This window comes from Gymnoscopelus braueri, assembly GCF_963280865.1.
Source record: "Gymnoscopelus braueri genome assembly, chromosome: 15".
NCBI lineage: Eukaryota > Metazoa > Chordata > Actinopteri > Myctophiformes > Myctophidae > Gymnoscopelus > Gymnoscopelus braueri.
In genome coordinates, this window is record NC_137620.1 from 21380546 (window position 1) to 21398283 (window position 17738).

Sequence of the window (17738 nt, forward strand, 5' to 3'; positions counted from 1 at the left end):
ATTGTCCACAGCAGTGGTTCCTAAACTTTTTTTTAACAAAAAGACAAATTAGACTTTCGCCCGGGACCAAAACTAGTGAAAATAGCAGATCTACAAGCTCACAATCCATCGTTTCGTGCCACGTTGTGAGCTTGTAGATCTGCTGTTTTCACTACTTCTTAAATGTTGTTTTTATTTATTTATGGAAATTATTTTATTTATTATGTTATTTTAGAAATGTTGGAAATGTTGGAATTCATTTAATTCATGATGTTGTGATTTCTCTCTAAACATATATATATATATATATATATATATATATATATATATATATATATATATATACATATACATATATATATATACATATACATATACATATACATGGCCGTGCCTTCAGATCAGGAAGCAGGCCGCGCTTTACCCAATCAAATGTAGTGGGCGGGATTCACGTGTCCGTCGATCCTTCCCCTCTCGAAATCAACCGAAACTAATTTAACAATAGCGTCCGCGGAGCAGACAAAACCACGGAAAGATATTCACATTTTAACTTGCTCTTTCATCATAGAAACCAAAACAATCCATGTTCTCTGGGAGAAGTGGTGTTAGTGTTCCGTGTAGAAATATTGTTAGTGGGAATGAAAACATAGTCGCACCACCGGAAGTGATGCGCTGAAGGCAGACCAAAACCCCGGTGTCCTTGCGCACGGGTGATACGTTTTCTTCCTCCCAGAGCCAACTGAGATAGTCAAAAACAGCAGAGGGCGCTGTTTTTCCTTTTCATTTGGCGCTGGGTTCCCAGATTGCTGTTTCCCAAACATGGGTCCCGACCGTCTACAGCACAGTCCCACAATCCTAGGGAGTTAAAGTTTCATCGGCTAAGTGCACATACCTGGAATTTTTGCTCTTTATTTAACCCTCTCTAACTATTAGGAGCAGGTGGTCAGCCACTGAGCTTCGCCCAGGGAGCAGTTAGGAGGGTTCAGTGTCTTATTCTGAAGGAGACTTTGATGCAATGCCAAGAGGAGCCAAGAATGAACCAGGAATCCTCTGATTCCCTCGGAATTTCCTCCTGAGTCACTGCCTAGGTCAGTGGTTCTCAACCTGTGGGTCGGGACCCCCAGGGAGGTCCCCACATGATTTTGGGGGGGGTCCCCATATGATAGTGAAGTGACAATTTAAGGACTTTTGAGACCTTTTTAATACCTAAAAACGTTGGGCAAATTGTTCAAAATATTAGAAAGAGACAAAAATTGAAAATAGCTGATCTATAAGCTCACAACGCCTCGCAACACGAGGCGTTGTGAGCTCGTAGATCTGCTATTTTCACAAAATGTATCTGTTGAAAGGAGTCAAACCAAATGGGGAGTCCCCAGTTCAAATATGATTATTTTGGGGGGTCGCGGCCTGAAAAGGTTGAGAACCACTGGCCTAGGTCACTAAGAAGTGGTACACACACATACAAGTCGAATTTGTCTTGTCTTTTTCATGTTTATTATACGTAACACAATCATTACATGTTTTAAAACACAACGTTGGACTGTAACCCAAGACAAAAACAATTTAACTGAATGAATGAAAATATGGAAAACTAGAAAAAGTGCTCCTCGGAGCACAGGTCTCCGCCAGGTCAGGTAAGTTATTGTGGCCTCCTGGTGGCGCTATAATAGGCCAATGTGAAAAGGGTGACATTTCTTCCTCGGCCTAGTGGGAATGTGCGTGAAAATTTTCACGGAAATCGCACGCCGCGTTCATGATTTCATACATTTTGTTCAAAACGGACCAATCCTGCAAACTTTGGAAGTCAACCTTAGTCAATCAGGATGGAATATGAAATATCGGACAGATGCGTCTTGATCACATGACTATAGAGATACTGTGTACCGATTTGTGTGATGTTTGGATAAAATCTGAAGGATTAATATCCAAAAATGTATTTGACATAAGTCGGCCTCCTGGTGGCGCTGTAAAAAGCAGATGTGAAAAATGCAGTGCAGATGTTTTTCCTTGGCCTCTAGGGAGTAGGCGTGTAAAGTTTCACGCAGATCGGTGCAGTTATAGTTAAAAATGCAAATGGGCCTGTTATAGCGCCACCATGAGGCTGATGTGAAAAGTTTTAAGTGCCATTTCTTCCTCGGCCTAGTGGGAATGTGCGTGTGCAATTTTATGCAAATGGCAAGCTGCGTTCATGATTTGAGGCAGTTTGTTCAAAACGGACCAATCCTGCAAACTTTGGATGGTAACCTTAGCCAATGAGGATGGAATATGGGAAATCGGACAGATCAGGGTTGATCACATGACTATAGAGATACTGTGTACCGATTTGCATGAGGTTTGGTTAAAAACTGTAGGAGTAATGGGAAAAAATGGGTTTTGCACAAATCGGCCTCCTGGTGGCGCTATAACAGGCCCATGTGAAAAGGTTCTGAATTGGCAGAGGTTCTGAATTGGCATCCAGGGAGTGTGTGTGCACAGTTTCGCAGCGACCGGGCCAACGGTGCCAGAGATTAGGTGGTAACACACAGACAGGACGGACGGACGGACACACGGACGGACACACGGACGGACGGACGGACAGGGGCGAAAACATACTCTCTCGCCATGCCTTTCGGCCTGGCGGAGACAATAAATGAACTGACAGAGTCATACAGTAGGTGGGACGGACGGATGGATGGATTGATGGATAGCTGGATCGATAGATTGTTGGCTGCCATGTAGGCAATGTAATTCAAGTACAGGAAGGCACTGTCTGTAGACACTCAGAAAACCCCAGCCAGGGCTTAGAAATAAATATTATGCACAAGAATCTCTGGGGTTTCCCGTTTTTGCCAGATTGGCAGAAAAGAAGTTGCCCACTCTTCAGAAGCCCTTAGAACCATACGAGCACCGTCGCAAGAAGGACAACATAGACATAGAATTATGCTTACTGTCATAAAAGATTAATATTTTGCTCCTGGTACATAAAATGGAGCTTCAAATAATATTTAAAGTGAGTCAGGAGTCCATAAGCAAGGCAAAAGTTTACCTTTACTGCAGGGTGTTCCAAAGTAAAGTCAAAGGCTCTGCAAAATACTTGCTTGGTTTAAATAAAAGGGTTTGCAGGGGAGGGTTTCCTTAAGGGATATGAGTGGAGTGAGTTATAGATGGGCCTCAGACCTATATACTGTAACCACACCAAACCATGCCTAAACGTAACCACACCCAACCCATAACCTAATCTTAACCACACCAAATCCATACAACCTTAACCCCACCAACCCCATGGCTGAACTTATCCAGAGTGCCTAACCTGAACTAAATGTAATTAATGAAACCATACCAAACACATACATACCCATAACATGCTAACAATGCCTAACCTGAGGTAAATGTAATTAATGAAACCACACCAAACCCATGGCTTAACTTAACCCATTTACAGTGCCTACAACCTGAAATAAATTTGATAAATGAAACCACTCCGAACCCATGACTAAACATAAAGGGGAATTTCACTTTAAAACACTTCTGGGGTAATTTTCACATCTCTGACTCTTGTGTGCACCCCAGAAAATGTTTTAAGTTGCTTGATTTAATGTTTGGATATTTGATGTTCCTTTGATCAAACACACCATCTCTTATAAGCCCATTCAACAATGTTGGGCTCATTAAAAACACACGTCCCTGCTCCTGGTGTCTGATATGGTCCTTCTAAGGAATGGGGAGGCCTTCATTCTTCGACTAGCTAAAATGAAGGTCTCCCTATTCATTAGCAGGACAATATCAATCACCAGAAGCAGGGACATGTTTTCAATTAGTCTAATCTGGAGTTTGAAATTGAATGGGTTTATAGAAGGGTGTTTTGATCAAATTAATATCAAATATATACATATTGAATCAAGCAACTCAAAAACTGCCTGTGATGCACATTTAATTGTCCTTGGGTTTTTAGAAAGGCGCTATATAAGTTGAAGTTATTATTATTATTGAGTAGACTTGAAAATGACCCCAAAAGTAATTTAATGTGAAATTACCATTCTAACAGTCTAACCTGAAGTAAATTGAAGGAACAAAACCACACAGAATTTGATTGGTCGGGGTATCTTTGCATGTTGCGTGTTGTGGTCTCCATCGTCCATCCTTCTAATGGAATGGGAGGTTTTCCATGTACCGTACAGGTCTGCACCGAGGGACAAATGTTGCTGCAGGCCTTTTAATTTGTCTGAGTGAAATTATTATACAATGAATTTCCTGAACCCTGGAGGGACCTCATTCAATCATCTTGCGGTACGTGTGTAATATTGAAATTATACGTGAACTAAAAACTGGACGGAACCTACTGTAATAAAAACACAGAACATTGATGCCAAATATGTGACTGGGTACTCGGCAAAATACTCTCATTTTCTGCTGGAACGTGCATAATATTCAAATGATTCTTGTAATATGCTTGGCGTCTTGATAATTACACCAAATGTAGTAATGAGAGCTGGCAGATATTTAGCTCCATTCTTGCAAAGAATGTGACATCTGGAATGTTCTCTCCTTCTGCTCTAGATTTTTCTATTTTTTTCACAGTACAGTACAGCAGTAGTGTGAATACCTGAACACACATTTAATTGTGAATCAGTGACTGAAATGCACAGATGAAAATAACATATTTCACCTTCAGTATCGGTGCCGTCTTTGTTTCAGCTTCGTTTTGCAAGGTGTGGATGTGAATAAAGCCACAAGCGAGTGAATGAATTGACGAAATTACAATCTGTCACTGTTAATAGCCAAAGACTAATGTGGCCAACACAGCAGATAGATGGTCATCACAGATGTGCACGTTTTTACAGCAGAGCAAAACAACATTGTGTCAAAAAGGAGTTAAAACAAAGATTCAGAACTTGTCATTCACTTAACCACACAAACTCTAGCGGACATATTCTGAGCATGTCATAAAATAAAATTTAACGAAATAAAAACGAGTTTGGTGTTTTTAATGGTCGCACTGTTTGCTTTTATTGATGGCAATAAAATAATTATATTCTATAATAGGCGAACGTTCATCGAAAATAGCAGATCTGAAAATTCACAACACATTACAACACGACACGTTCTAAGCTTGTAGATGGGCTATTTACGACAAAGATATTTGTCGTTGTGGGAAATATATTTATTTATACAGAGTTTAACCCATTCAAACCGGGAAAGTATCTCTGTCATTTTAGATTTTAACGTTGGCTATTCAAAAATAGCAGATACAACTCAGCGTGTCACTTTGTGCCACGCTGCGAGCTCTGCAAATCTTTGAAGATACGATACGATAATACTTTATTGTCAGTTCACACTGAAATGTGTCTTGCAACCCAGCAGCCATGTATGCAACACATAAACAGTACACACATTTGACATGACACAAAAAACAAAAATACATACATAAAGACATATAAAGACAAGAGCAATGTCCACCACTCAGCCTACCCCTGGCCTAAACTCCTGATTAAGCCTCAATGTCGTCTGATGGACAAAGGACCTCTTCAGTTTGACCTTAACTCATTCACTGCCACTGACGTAAAAAACGTAATTTCTCCCGTTTACCAATCCTGCCACTGACGTAAAAAACGTAATTTGTTTTTGTTTGAATTTTTTTTTTTTTTTTTTTTTTTTTCAAATTTGACCCAAAGACCAAGGAGATATGATTGTTTAAAGATCTAGACTCCCATCCACTTCCTTGTTAACTTAAAACTTAAAAATTCTGTATCTCGGCTCCTGAGTACTTTTTTTTTTCGATGAAAAATCTCTGGCAGTGGGCAAACGCGGCCAGCAATAATTGTGGCAGTGAATGAGTTAATATAACATTTTTAACTCAATCTTTGCTCCTGGGGGTCCCTGGAACAAATTATTTTGAGATAGGGGTCCCTGGCCAAATACATATAATGTTGGGGGTCCTTGACATGAAAAAGTTTGAGCACCACTGATATAGCAACTTAGGTTTATCAGAAAACTGATTTTAGAAGACATTTTTAGAATCGACCAGGTCTTTAAAGGGTTAAGTGGTTAAAAGTCTGAGGTTAAATCAGCATGTAAATATGAAGTTAATGTATGAATATCAAGTCAGCTTATTTCCTCCTCATAATTTCACAGTTATTACTCACCACTGTTAGGACACGTCAGCTGAACGAGTAAAGCCCGTCTTTCATACAATCATTCAGTAATGTAACAAAATTAATCCCTGGCTTCTTCTGTTGTGTAAAAAAATCATACAAAAACAAATTAACCTCAGAATTCAATTAAAATACAATCCTTGTCAAATCTTTGCAGGCCTTTTTCTCAGAAATGCAGTTTTATAAGGCATACTCCAAAAACTGTCAAGGTCTCAACACGATCACAGTTAAATGTATATAAAAAAGTATAAAACATGTAAAGAATTATTGAATAAAATAGCGGAGGTACTTCTGTGGCTTTCTGGCAGCGTGCACACACAAGACCCTCTTATAGACTGCTAGACTGCCGCAGAGCCACACTGTAAGAGATGCATTTTCGGTGACTGTCTGGTTGCTGCTTTGGTCACAACTTGGACAATACAGTTTTGAAATTGAGATTGAAATTGATATATCCATTATCCTAACTGGGCACTTTTAAACATGGTAGTAGAATAGAGGAGGCCAATCACTAATTTAAAAAAAAAAAATGAAAAAAAAAAAAACACCCATGTATTCATGGAGCTTTTAATGAAAACACAACATTAGCATCTCTTGAAGCATAGTGGAGCAGGGATCAGCTTTTCTCTGGCACTTATCACCCCAGCCTCATGCATAATTGCCCCTGCACAAGGCCAGAATGTGAATGTAGGCTAATGGAGATGTTGTGATTCAACAGCCAAATAGCCCTGCTTAGAAAGTGCCCAGAAATAACTGCTCATTTGCTAATGTCTCTGCCTGCTGTCTCTCTGGCTCCCTTCAGCGCAGACATACTGTATAGTGAGTGCCCAGTTGTGTTTGTTCATGTGTGCACCTGATAATTGATGTCAGGGTATCTTTGTCGGCGTGTGCGTGCATGTGTGTGTGTGCACTTAACCACTTGAACCCTATCATTCCAATTCTGGGCATGTCATCACAGGCAAACATTGATGAAAATAGGATAACATTCTGCAGATCTGCAGCAAACAATTGTACAAGCTCACGGTTGTGAGCTTGCATATCAGCTGTTTTCAGTGAAGAGATTTGGTATAGAGGGGAAAAAAGCAGAGGACCAAGTATAGACGCCTGGGGGTCCCCGGTCAAAGAAGTGTATAGGGTTTTTGTGTTTAATTTGCCGTATGTTTTCACGTGTACGTCAAGGCAGAGTGACTTGTCAGACATTTTCTGACTGATGGCTGTATTTACTCCATGGGTCAAAGCAGCAAAATAAATAAATAAAAAATAAAGTTTAGATTCAGTTTCAAGGTTAAAAATGATAGCTGTGTGAAAGTCTCTCTAGTGGAGCTCTGTGGAAAGGTCACAGTAAAATAGAAGCAAATGTTCTCTCTTTCAGGCTATTCAGGAATGTACGGAAAAGTAAACAAACATTCCTCTCTTCCTTTTCCCTGTTGTCTTTCTTAGCTCTTAGCTCTCTCTTCTCTCGTTCCTCTTCTCCTTACCCTTGGTAGACTGTGTGTGTGTGTGTGTGTGTGTGTGTGTGTGTGTGTGTGTGTGTGTGTGTGTGTGTGTGTGTGTGTGTGTGTGTGTGTGTGTGTGTGTGTGTGTGTGTGTGTGTGTGTGTGTGTGTGTGTGTGTGTGTGTGAGAGAGGGTAAAATAGAATGAGTGAATTCTTACTTCCTCTATCCATGGGGAGAGGGAGAAAACTGACTAAACTTACACATTACAGCTTCAAATACTTGCATGGTTCCCTTTTAAGGTATAACACTATATTCAAGGTGGTGTAAGAGCATTTCATGCCTACAGTATGTCAATGAATGAACAAAATGCATAAGTAATTAACTCTCTCTCTCTCTTTTTTCCCCCCTCCTGTCTACCTCTCTCTCCCCTACCCCTCTCTCCTACCAGTGTGGACCTGGTGCATGCCCAGCTTCGCATATGCGAGGGCCGCAGCCTCCCAGAGTTGGGCCTGAAACAAGAGAAGATCAGGGTGAACGGCAGTGCCATCCAGTGCAGAGTGACCACCGAGGACCCGTCCAGAGGCTTCCAGCCCGACACGGGCCGGATTGAGGTAAGGGCTTGGATGTTTTTCATTGGTTTGTTTTGTGCCAGCTTGGAGACACGAGCAGAAATGCTCACTCGTATAGATGGCCTATACACAAATCCACTGAATGCGGCTGCAGTTCACACAGAGTGTGGAGTGTTTTTTTCTGCACAAAGCCATTATTTCCTATGAAAGGGTGCAGATTCCATGCTCATGGCCGGCTTGGGGGGCGGTTTACGAGGCGTCTCGAAGCGGTTTGTTTTGCGGAAAGGGTTACACAAAGTTTCTTGAGCAGCAAGCTCTTCAGACATGACATTTTTTTTCAAGACGTGTTAACCCATTCAATCCTGGAACACATATACCGGTACAGTATGTGTCATTTTCGATTCTTAGCTATAACCATTATTTTATACTTTGGGCTATTCAAAAATAGCAGATATACAAGCTCATAGCGCGGCACCGAGTGCCGCGCTATGAACTTGTAGATCTGCTATTTTTGGAATCTAAAATGACGCGGATGCGTTCCTGGATTGAATGGACTTAAGTCTCAAGGTGCACACGGCCCATCAATGTCATGGAGAATGAGAAAACCCGCCTGGACTTCCGCGAATGTCCTTTTCACATTCATTCTCTTTTATAACATCTGGAATGTTCTCTCCTTCTGCTCTAGATTTGTCTATTTTTTTTCACAGTACAGTACAGCAGTAGTGTGAATACCTGAACACATATTTACTGGTAATTGTGAATCAGTGGCCGAAAGGCACAGATGAAAATAACATATTTCACCTTCAGTATTGGTGCCATCTTTGTTTTAGCTTCATTTTGCAAGGTGTGGATGTGAATAAAGAGTGAATGAATTGACGAAATTACAATCTGTCACTGTTAATAGCCACAGACTAATGTGGCCAACACAGCAGATAGATGGTCATATAGATGTGTTCCTGGATTGAATGGGGAGAAAGCACTGCAAAGCAGAACGTCTGCAACACTTAAGTCTCAAGGTGCACGGCCCAACAATGTCATGGAGAATGAGAAAACCGCCAGGACTTCCACGAATGTCCTTTTCACATTTTATTCTCTTTATACGAGCTCTGTATGTCGCGAGTGAGTCGCACTTTAAAAAGAAGAAAACATTCTTCAGTGTGAACAGCACCTTATACTCACACAAATACAATACCCACATCTGTACACACCAGTGATATTCAACTGGGGGCCTGCGGGGTTAAATTCGGGCCCTGGGGAGTTTTCCTGTGGACCTGGAACACATGCCATATTCCAATGTAAAAATGAATGTAATATACATATGTATAGATAGATATTATTGGATTGTTGGTTGTACAGGATGACCATTTTGAATGTTTTTCATAACCGTTACTCATAACTCGATAATGGTTAATTAAGGTGCCCCCGCTGCCCACATGGGGTGGCAGTGGCTCAGTGGTAGAATGGCCGGTAGAGCGGCCGGATGGGAACCGTGAGCTTCCCAGTTCGATCCCGGGCTCGCCCAGAGTTAGTGTCGAAGTGTCCTTGAGCAAGACGCTGAACCTAGGGGTGTGCCGATACACTAATTTCACCAAACGATACGATACGATATTTGGCTCACAACTTCGATACGATACGATACACACTTTTTTTATTATGAAAAATATATGGGGGAGAAAAAAAGCAAATGCAAACAAATAATTCTGTTTTTGCATTATTCAGATATGCGAACTTGTAGCTTTTCAGCTACAATAGCCGTTTTGAATCCAAATAGGGCAATAGTGTGACACCTGACCCGAAAAAAACAACAACATGTTGTCACCCTTTTCACCTCGGGGCTGTTTGCATGCCTGATTATTATTATTGTAAAAAAAATAAAAAAAAATAAATGAAAACGATATTTTTTTTCCCAAAACGATACATATCGTCACGAAAACGTATCGCAATATATCGGTACACCCCTAGCTGTACCCCTAATTTCTCCCTATGAGCAGGTTGGTGCCTTGCATGGTTTCCTCCGCCATCGGTGTATGAATGAATGGGTAAAGCGCTTTGAATAAAAGTGCTATATAAATGCACCATTTACCATTTACATCAAAAGCATGTTGCCTGCTGTCAGACCTTTATAGTGCACAGGCTTTGGTTTTGAATTTGAGAAGATTGGGAAGTCAATTTGTCCTGTGCACCGGTCCCTGGCACAGTATTGACTTTGTGAAAAGAGTTGTGGAGCCTGGCTGGCATGATGAAAGTGTTTCCAGGTTTGTATGAATGAAAGGTTTTTATCTTATTTTATGTTTTTTTTTTTGAGTACCTCGCTGATGAGGGCACAAACTCTTACGATCTGTTTCATGAACCATTAGTTGAGGGTTAGAGCATCCTGACATTCAGCCTGGAACGCTATTGAGTGATTGGATGAAAGACACGACTGTGTAAAAGCTAATGGATAAGATGGAGAATTCTTTCTTTGTTGTTTACATATAGAGGGAGATGGCATGTTAGGATGAACTGCACACAAATCTCATGTTGTGCTCTTTTATGTTAATGTGCCATTAAAATCAGTCAATTATTAAGCGAGGAGAGAAACAAAAAAAAACACATTTCTGGCTGTTTTGTTTCTTTGTGCTATGAAAAAGCGTGATACTTTTGCTTTAGATTCTTGTACTTTCCCTTTTGATACTTGACTACATTCTAACGCCTGATACTTTTCTTAACTACAAGTGCAGGTGATTTCCTTATGGGTGAATGTAACTTTTACTGGAGTAAAACATATCTTTAGAGTAAAGATACTGTATGTTTTACTCAAATATGGCATTCAATTACTTTATAAACCACTGTTTATTTCTCTATGTACAACTTGTAAGGCAGAATTGGGCAGCAGTCATCGAGCAGCTTTATAACATGGCGGCTGGGCGGCTACCTCCAGGCAGGGGCGTGCTGGGACCAAAATTCAGCTCTGGGATTTTATTTTTTTATAAAATATATATTTTGGGTGGCCCACCGGCCGTTTGGCCCGTAAATGGCGCGGCCGTTCTGGAATTTTCCCGATTTCCCAGTGGCCAGCACGTCCCTGCATCCAGGCACCACTTTTGGGGGGGAGTACATTCACTTTTAAACAGTACATTAAACGGACAGTTTAATAAAACAAAAACAAAAAATATTAATCGTTGACCGTTTAAAACGGTCAACCATGAACATTGTCTAATGGAATACCCCAACATGCAATGTGCATTGACACAAATGCACACTGATATCTCCACACTCTCTCTCACACACACACACACACACACACACACACACACACACACACACACACACACACACACACACACCGTACATGCCCTTTCTGTACATGTACACACGCTTGGTGCCACAGGCATTCTGAACCCCACATGCCTATATGTCAGAGAGCGGTACCAGCAGATGACTTATCTCATAGGGTTCTGCATGCGTATGTGCAATCTGTTGGTGCCTGTTGATTTACTTACAATACACATTGATTTTTTCCCCTTCATTTCCAGTTGCATGATTTTTTTTCCCTGGTGTCCTGCTCTGTAGGAGTGTGTGAATTATGTTGTTATTAAGGCATTGCTCTTGGACTGTTCCAGTTGGCGACTTGGCGAGCCAAAGGTTGACTTCTAAAACACGTTCAGTGCAGCGTTTGTTCCCCACTGGTTTGGAGAGCCATTCCCCATTCTAAGGTCAGAATATTCCCCGTGACCCCATTATAATGGTATAAACCCATTATCGATTTGTAAAGGGACAGTAAACGCGCAAGCCTGCCCAAGGCAAGCTGCTCATTGGTCTGTGCATTGGCTTGTTGGACTGCACCCGGAGTCTGTTATCTTTGCATTATCCTTTGTGCTTCTGCAGGTCAGGAAAGTGTAGAAAAGTATGGAGCTACAGTATGAATGACCTTACCTGGAAAATAATGGAAATGTGGGTGATAGAAGGGTTTGACCATAGTTATACAAGTTGATAACGCATATAAATACAAAAATATATAATACATTGAAAAGAAAAGAAACACGTGTGCCTCGTCATCAAAACATGAAAATGTTTCAGTGTTTGATGTGATTACTGCCTGAATGTCAGCTTTCAATCTGGACAACATTTCTCATTCAAGAAAATGGCTGCATGGTATCATTATAGCATTTTTTAAGTTATATACAATGGTTAAATTGAGTTGGCACACGTAGGTAAATGGGTGGTCGTTTATTTTTGAGCTTATGGTTCGAACACCCCAAATATAAGGCCTGGATTGCTCCTGAATCCTGACCCCAAGACAAACGCTAAAGCATTGTGCGAGAAAAAGAAATCACCATCTGCCAGGGCTTTGAGATCCCCGCCAGGCATCAAAATATCTATATCCCAACAAACATGCACGCGTGTTTTAGAAAACTACAAAAGTATAGGCCTTAAAGAAAAGATAATGATGATGATAGCTGTGGAGAAAGTCGACACCTGCGACGTCCACATCACAGACTGAGGACCTCTCCTGGGATTTTCTTGTGGTGAAAAAGGCACAGAAACACCTTTTCACCTCGAGCGGTACACACACAATCACACATACCTTGCGTGCAAGCATCTTCACACATACATAATAAATAATAAATAAATACACTTTATTTATATAGCACCTTTCATGACATGAATGCAGTTCAAAGTGCTTTACAGAGCAAAAGGTAAAAATAAAGCAGAGGTGCTTTACAGAAAAGCAATAATTGCAATCATTTATACTTTTTATACCTTCAAAAAGCACCTGCGCTGTGATTAGTGTACACTAATTCTATGGCATGGCTCTGCGGGAGGCTAGCCTTCTATAAGAGGGTCTGTCTCTGTGTGAGTCTGTGTGTGTGTGTGTGTGTGTGTGTGTGCTCGTAGGTAATCTTGCAAACTGCTCGACCAATCAGCTGCGTCTTATGCATACTGTCAGCAAGCCAAAGACGTACTTTCACAAATGTTATATGTTTCATACTGTAACCCATCCTTAGCAACAGGAGCAGTGGGAGCTACAGGGGCAGTGCCTCGGGGAGCTGTTAGGGGTTAACCCATTAAAGCCGGGAACGCATCTGTGTCATTTTAGATCTCTTTGGGCTATTCAAAAATAGCAGATCTACAAGCTCGTAGCCGTGCTACGAGCTTGTAGATCTGCTATTTTTGAAATTGGTGCAAAATCTTTGACTATATAGTTTTAAAGCAAACATTTTAACTCAAATCTTTGCTTCTGGGGGGTCCCTGTTACAACATATTTTGAGATGGAGGGGGTCGTCCACGGCCATCATTTTGGGCAGGCGGGTCCCTGACATGAAAAAGTTTGAGGACCACTGACATAGAAACATAGGTTTTTCAGAAAACTGTTTGATTGATTTAGAAGACATTTGTGGAATCTCCAGAAGCAAAGATTTGAGTTACAAATGTTCGCTTAAATATATATATATATATTCAAAGATTTGCACACATTTTCATGATTAAAAAAAAGAAAAGCTCATAGCGCGGCGCTATGCTATTTTTTTGAATAGCCAAAGAAATCTAAAATTGATACAGATGCTTTCCCGGTCTAAAAGGGTTAAGTGTCTTGCCCAGGGACACATTGCTATCCTGGCCTGGAACTGGGACAGCCAAGGCCTCTGGCTCCCCAGGCGGGCTCTCTAACCACTCGGCTATGGCCGCCCCTTTTTTTCTTGTTACTCTTTCATTCCTTTCGTACTTGTACATGAGATGTAACGAATACGACTTTGAATCGTATTGAGTTTTGTATTCTGTGGACTTTGCACCATCATGTTTTGGGTGTGGACGATTTGGTTCCATTTTGGGTTTTATCTGAAGATAAAATTGTTCCTAGGGGTTGGAACGTATGGTATAGAGTGCAAATATTAACCAAACTTGAGCAGTAAGGTTGCACCAGATGGTATTGAGTTTTTAAGTATGTTATCGCTGTTTGGGTAATGAATCAGTCATATCACTGGGGGATAGACACACACAGTATTATTGTATAGTAAAAATACAGATATACTTGTGTGTGGGAGTGTAAATACTGATGGACTTGCCCCAGGGTCATAGAAGCCTTTCCATATAGTGGCTTTCAGTGACCCATCCATTATTGATGATGATACGTCTATATGAAAGTTGAGTGTGTGTATGTGTGCGCGCGCATGTTTGTGTGTGTGAGTGCATGCGTGCGTCTGGTTAAAGCCTTCGTTCATGGTTTGTTCTTAACTGTAAAATAAGAAAGTCACAGTCATGTTCGCTGTGACCAGGCATTCGGGGCGTCCCGCGGCAGGTCACAGCACGGTCACAGCACAGGCGTAAAGTCATACATACACTGCTGCACTTACTGTAAAAAAGAAAGCAACTTGAAGATATTTAAAAGTAGGGACATTTTAAGACAGGCTTTAGTTTAGTTAAGTTTAGTTTATTTGCACATGATTTACATTTAACAAAGTGGAAGAAGATGGTACAAAACATGATGTGCCGAAAAGGCCAAAAAACGAAAACAAAAGGGCTTGTCGGGTGGCCTTCCTAATGGAAATCCTTAAAGCTTTCTGAATGAAGCATTATGCTTAGTTCCACTTGTATATGACTCGTCTGTAAAGCCCAGTTCAGACCAAACGTTCATGCAGAGAGACAACCATTAAAGCCAGGTGTATACTTTGTTTGTACGACAGTGTTGCGTGCCAAAAATTTGCGGAACTACAATTTCATGAAGTCAATGTGACGTTTATATATGTAATGGTACATTTTTATCTAGATGGGGTTGATGTTTTATTTTCAATATTGTTATTATGTATTGAACGGTGTTCCCGTAGAAGCCTGGGTGGCATTAAGTGCCTCCTCTCTGCAGGTTTTCCTCTACCGTTTGGTTAGTTTATGTAGATTCGTCCCCATTGCACCATCCAAGTATACTGGGAGTTTTTACACATCAAACAGATGCAGGGAAATGCACATGCTAGATTCCATGAACTAGGCTTAACCCATTAAAACTGGGAACGCATCTGTGTAACCACTTAAACCATTATTTTATACAAGCTCATAGCACGGCACAAGTGCCGCACTATGAGCTTGTAGATCTATGAGCTTGTATATTCTTTGAATATACATATATATTTTTTACTCAAATATTTGCTTTTGGGGGTCCCTGGAACAAAATATTTTCAGATGGGGGGTCCACGGCCAAATACATGTAATTTTGGAGGTCCTTGACAAGTTTGAGAAGCACTGATATAGCAACATAAGATTTTCAGAAAACTGTTAGGATTTAGATGACATTTGTAGAATCTCCAGAAGCAAAGATTTGAGTTACAAATGTGCGCTTTAAAAATATATACATATTCAAAGATTTTCACAAATTTTCACGGATAAAAAAAAAAAAAAAGCCGATCTACAAGCTCATATGAGCTTGTAGATGTGTTTTTTTAATAGCCAAAGAAATCTAAAAGTGACACAGATGCGTACCCGGATTCAACGGCTTAAGAGAGAGTGATTGAGTGTGTGTACGCATGGGAACGTTTGTCTCTCCATGGTATACGTATCTTCTGAGAATGTGTGAGACAGGGCCCATGATGTTCTTTGACAGCAGTCACACATGAGGAGACTAAAAGGTCACCTTATGAGTTCTGTATCTCTTCTCCTCTCTCCCTGGTGCTCTCACTCCCCTCTCCCCTGTGAGGGTCTGATCCCTAGATGTTTCTCACTGTCAGGTCCTTTTGCCCTTCACCTTCAGACACAGACGCACACAGACACACACACACACACACACACACACGCACAGACACACGCTTCAAGTTTCACTCCGTTATCTGTTTTCTCTCCCATCCCCCACCCTCTCCAGCCGTTATCCGTTTTCACAAATGTTGTCAGGTTTATTACGGTATATACCACTGCTGTATGGAAACTATAAAACAACTCTAAAAGCCTGTCGACAACCAGCCAGTAAGGCAGGAACGTCAAGGAGTCCCTCCCGTCAGAGTAAATCAGACACAGACATCCCTGATACGCCACTCCAGAAAAATTGGAGAAATCGGTCATGTGGGCCTTGGGTCGGTTACTGAAGCTCTGCATAGAATATCGGAGAGGGTTTTGCTGAGGGGGAAATTCATGCCCCTGGTTTTTATATATCGATTCAATCTTTATTTCAGACCTTGGGAGATCCAGATCACAATTATACAACACAATTATCCCCCTCTGGTCATTATGGTTATGGTTTGTGAGGATATGTTTTCTCTAAATACATGCATTTCCTTTTAGGGACATGTAGACTGTCTGATATGTTTTGATAATATCACAATTTAGCAATTTCAAAAAAAATGCATGCTAACCATATTATTAACCTTGGCATCCCTATTTTTGTTTTCTTTCCGCTCTTGAAAATAACAGATCTACATGCTCACAACGCGTCACAATGTGTTGTGAGCTTCTAGATTGACTATTTCACTATTTGTTGTATGACAAAGTAAATATGCCCCTTTCTGAGTTATTTTCTTTCACAAATTGAACCCTGGGTTTACAGATTCAATCTTCCAGATACCTGAAGAAGGTCCATGACCGAAACGTTGCCTTAACCCTTTAAGACCGATGTTTTAAAGCGAACATTTTTAACTCTGATCTGTGCTTCTGGGGGTCCCTGGAACAACATATTTTGAGATGGGGACTGATATAGCAACATAAGTTTTTTCAAAAAACTGTTAGGATTTAGAAGACATTTGTAGAATATATATTTAAAGATTTGCACAAAATGTTCACGATGTTTCAAAAATAGCATTTTTTTAAATAGCATAATTTTTTAAAATGGCATAATTTTTGAATAGCGAAATAAATCCAAAGAGACACAGATGCGTTCCCGGTCTAAATGGGTTAAGAAAGTTGTCCTCGTTGTGCAAGTGAAGACGGTGTGCGGCAGAGCTACAGTATTTCATTTTTCATTCTGTACAGATTCAATCATAAAATCTCCTGAGCTGTTCCCACACTGTGGCCCCGATAATTCCAAAGCCTGTTTTGTCCCCGGCTGGGTGCAAACAGCTGACACCGTTGCCTAGTAACCCCTGGCGCTGTAGGAACGACAAGCCCTGCTGCCCACATCTCACCCAACTTCTCTTTCTCGTCCAAATTCCTCTGCCAGCCCTGTCAGCCTTCGCCTGGCACTGTAAATCGCTGCACCCGCTGCAGACAGCTGTTCCGCCTCCATGTTTGTTTACATGATCAGCCTCCCCGTGATCACATCGAGGTGCCGCGTAGCTCCCTCTGGCTAAGATCATCTTCTGTTTCGATATTTCTATTAGACAAAAATCAGATCATCTTAACGGTGTTGTGTAGTTTGCAGTGGTGTAAAGTAACTAAGTACATTTACTCTAGTACTGTACTTAAGTCCAATTTTGAGGTATTTGTACTTTACTTGAGTATTTCCAATTTCCAATATTTTTACTCCTCCTCCACTGCATCTCGGATCCAAATATTGTGCTTTTACTCCACTACGATTATTTGAAAACTTTTAGTTACGAGTTACTTTGTAGTTTTATTATTATTACAAAACGTACATTAACCACTTCAGCCCTGTATACATTTCGGCCATTTGAAAATAGCCGATTTACAAGCTCACGACGCGTTGCGATGCGACGTGTTGTGAGCTCGGTTT

The 17738-nt window shown here is 40.9% G+C and overlaps 1 protein-coding gene across 1 annotated transcript in view; it reads left to right on the plus strand.

The window, feature by feature from the left end:
- Nucleotides 1-17738, plus strand: part of LOC308102440 (pyruvate carboxylase, mitochondrial-like) — a 445486-nt gene that overhangs the window by 130997 nt on the left and 296751 nt on the right. The window contains exon 11 of the mRNA XM_080452156.1: nt 7993-8155. Coding sequence (XP_080308282.1) covers nt 7993-8155 — 163 coding nt within the window. The remainder of the gene's footprint in view (nt 1-7992; nt 8156-17738) is intronic.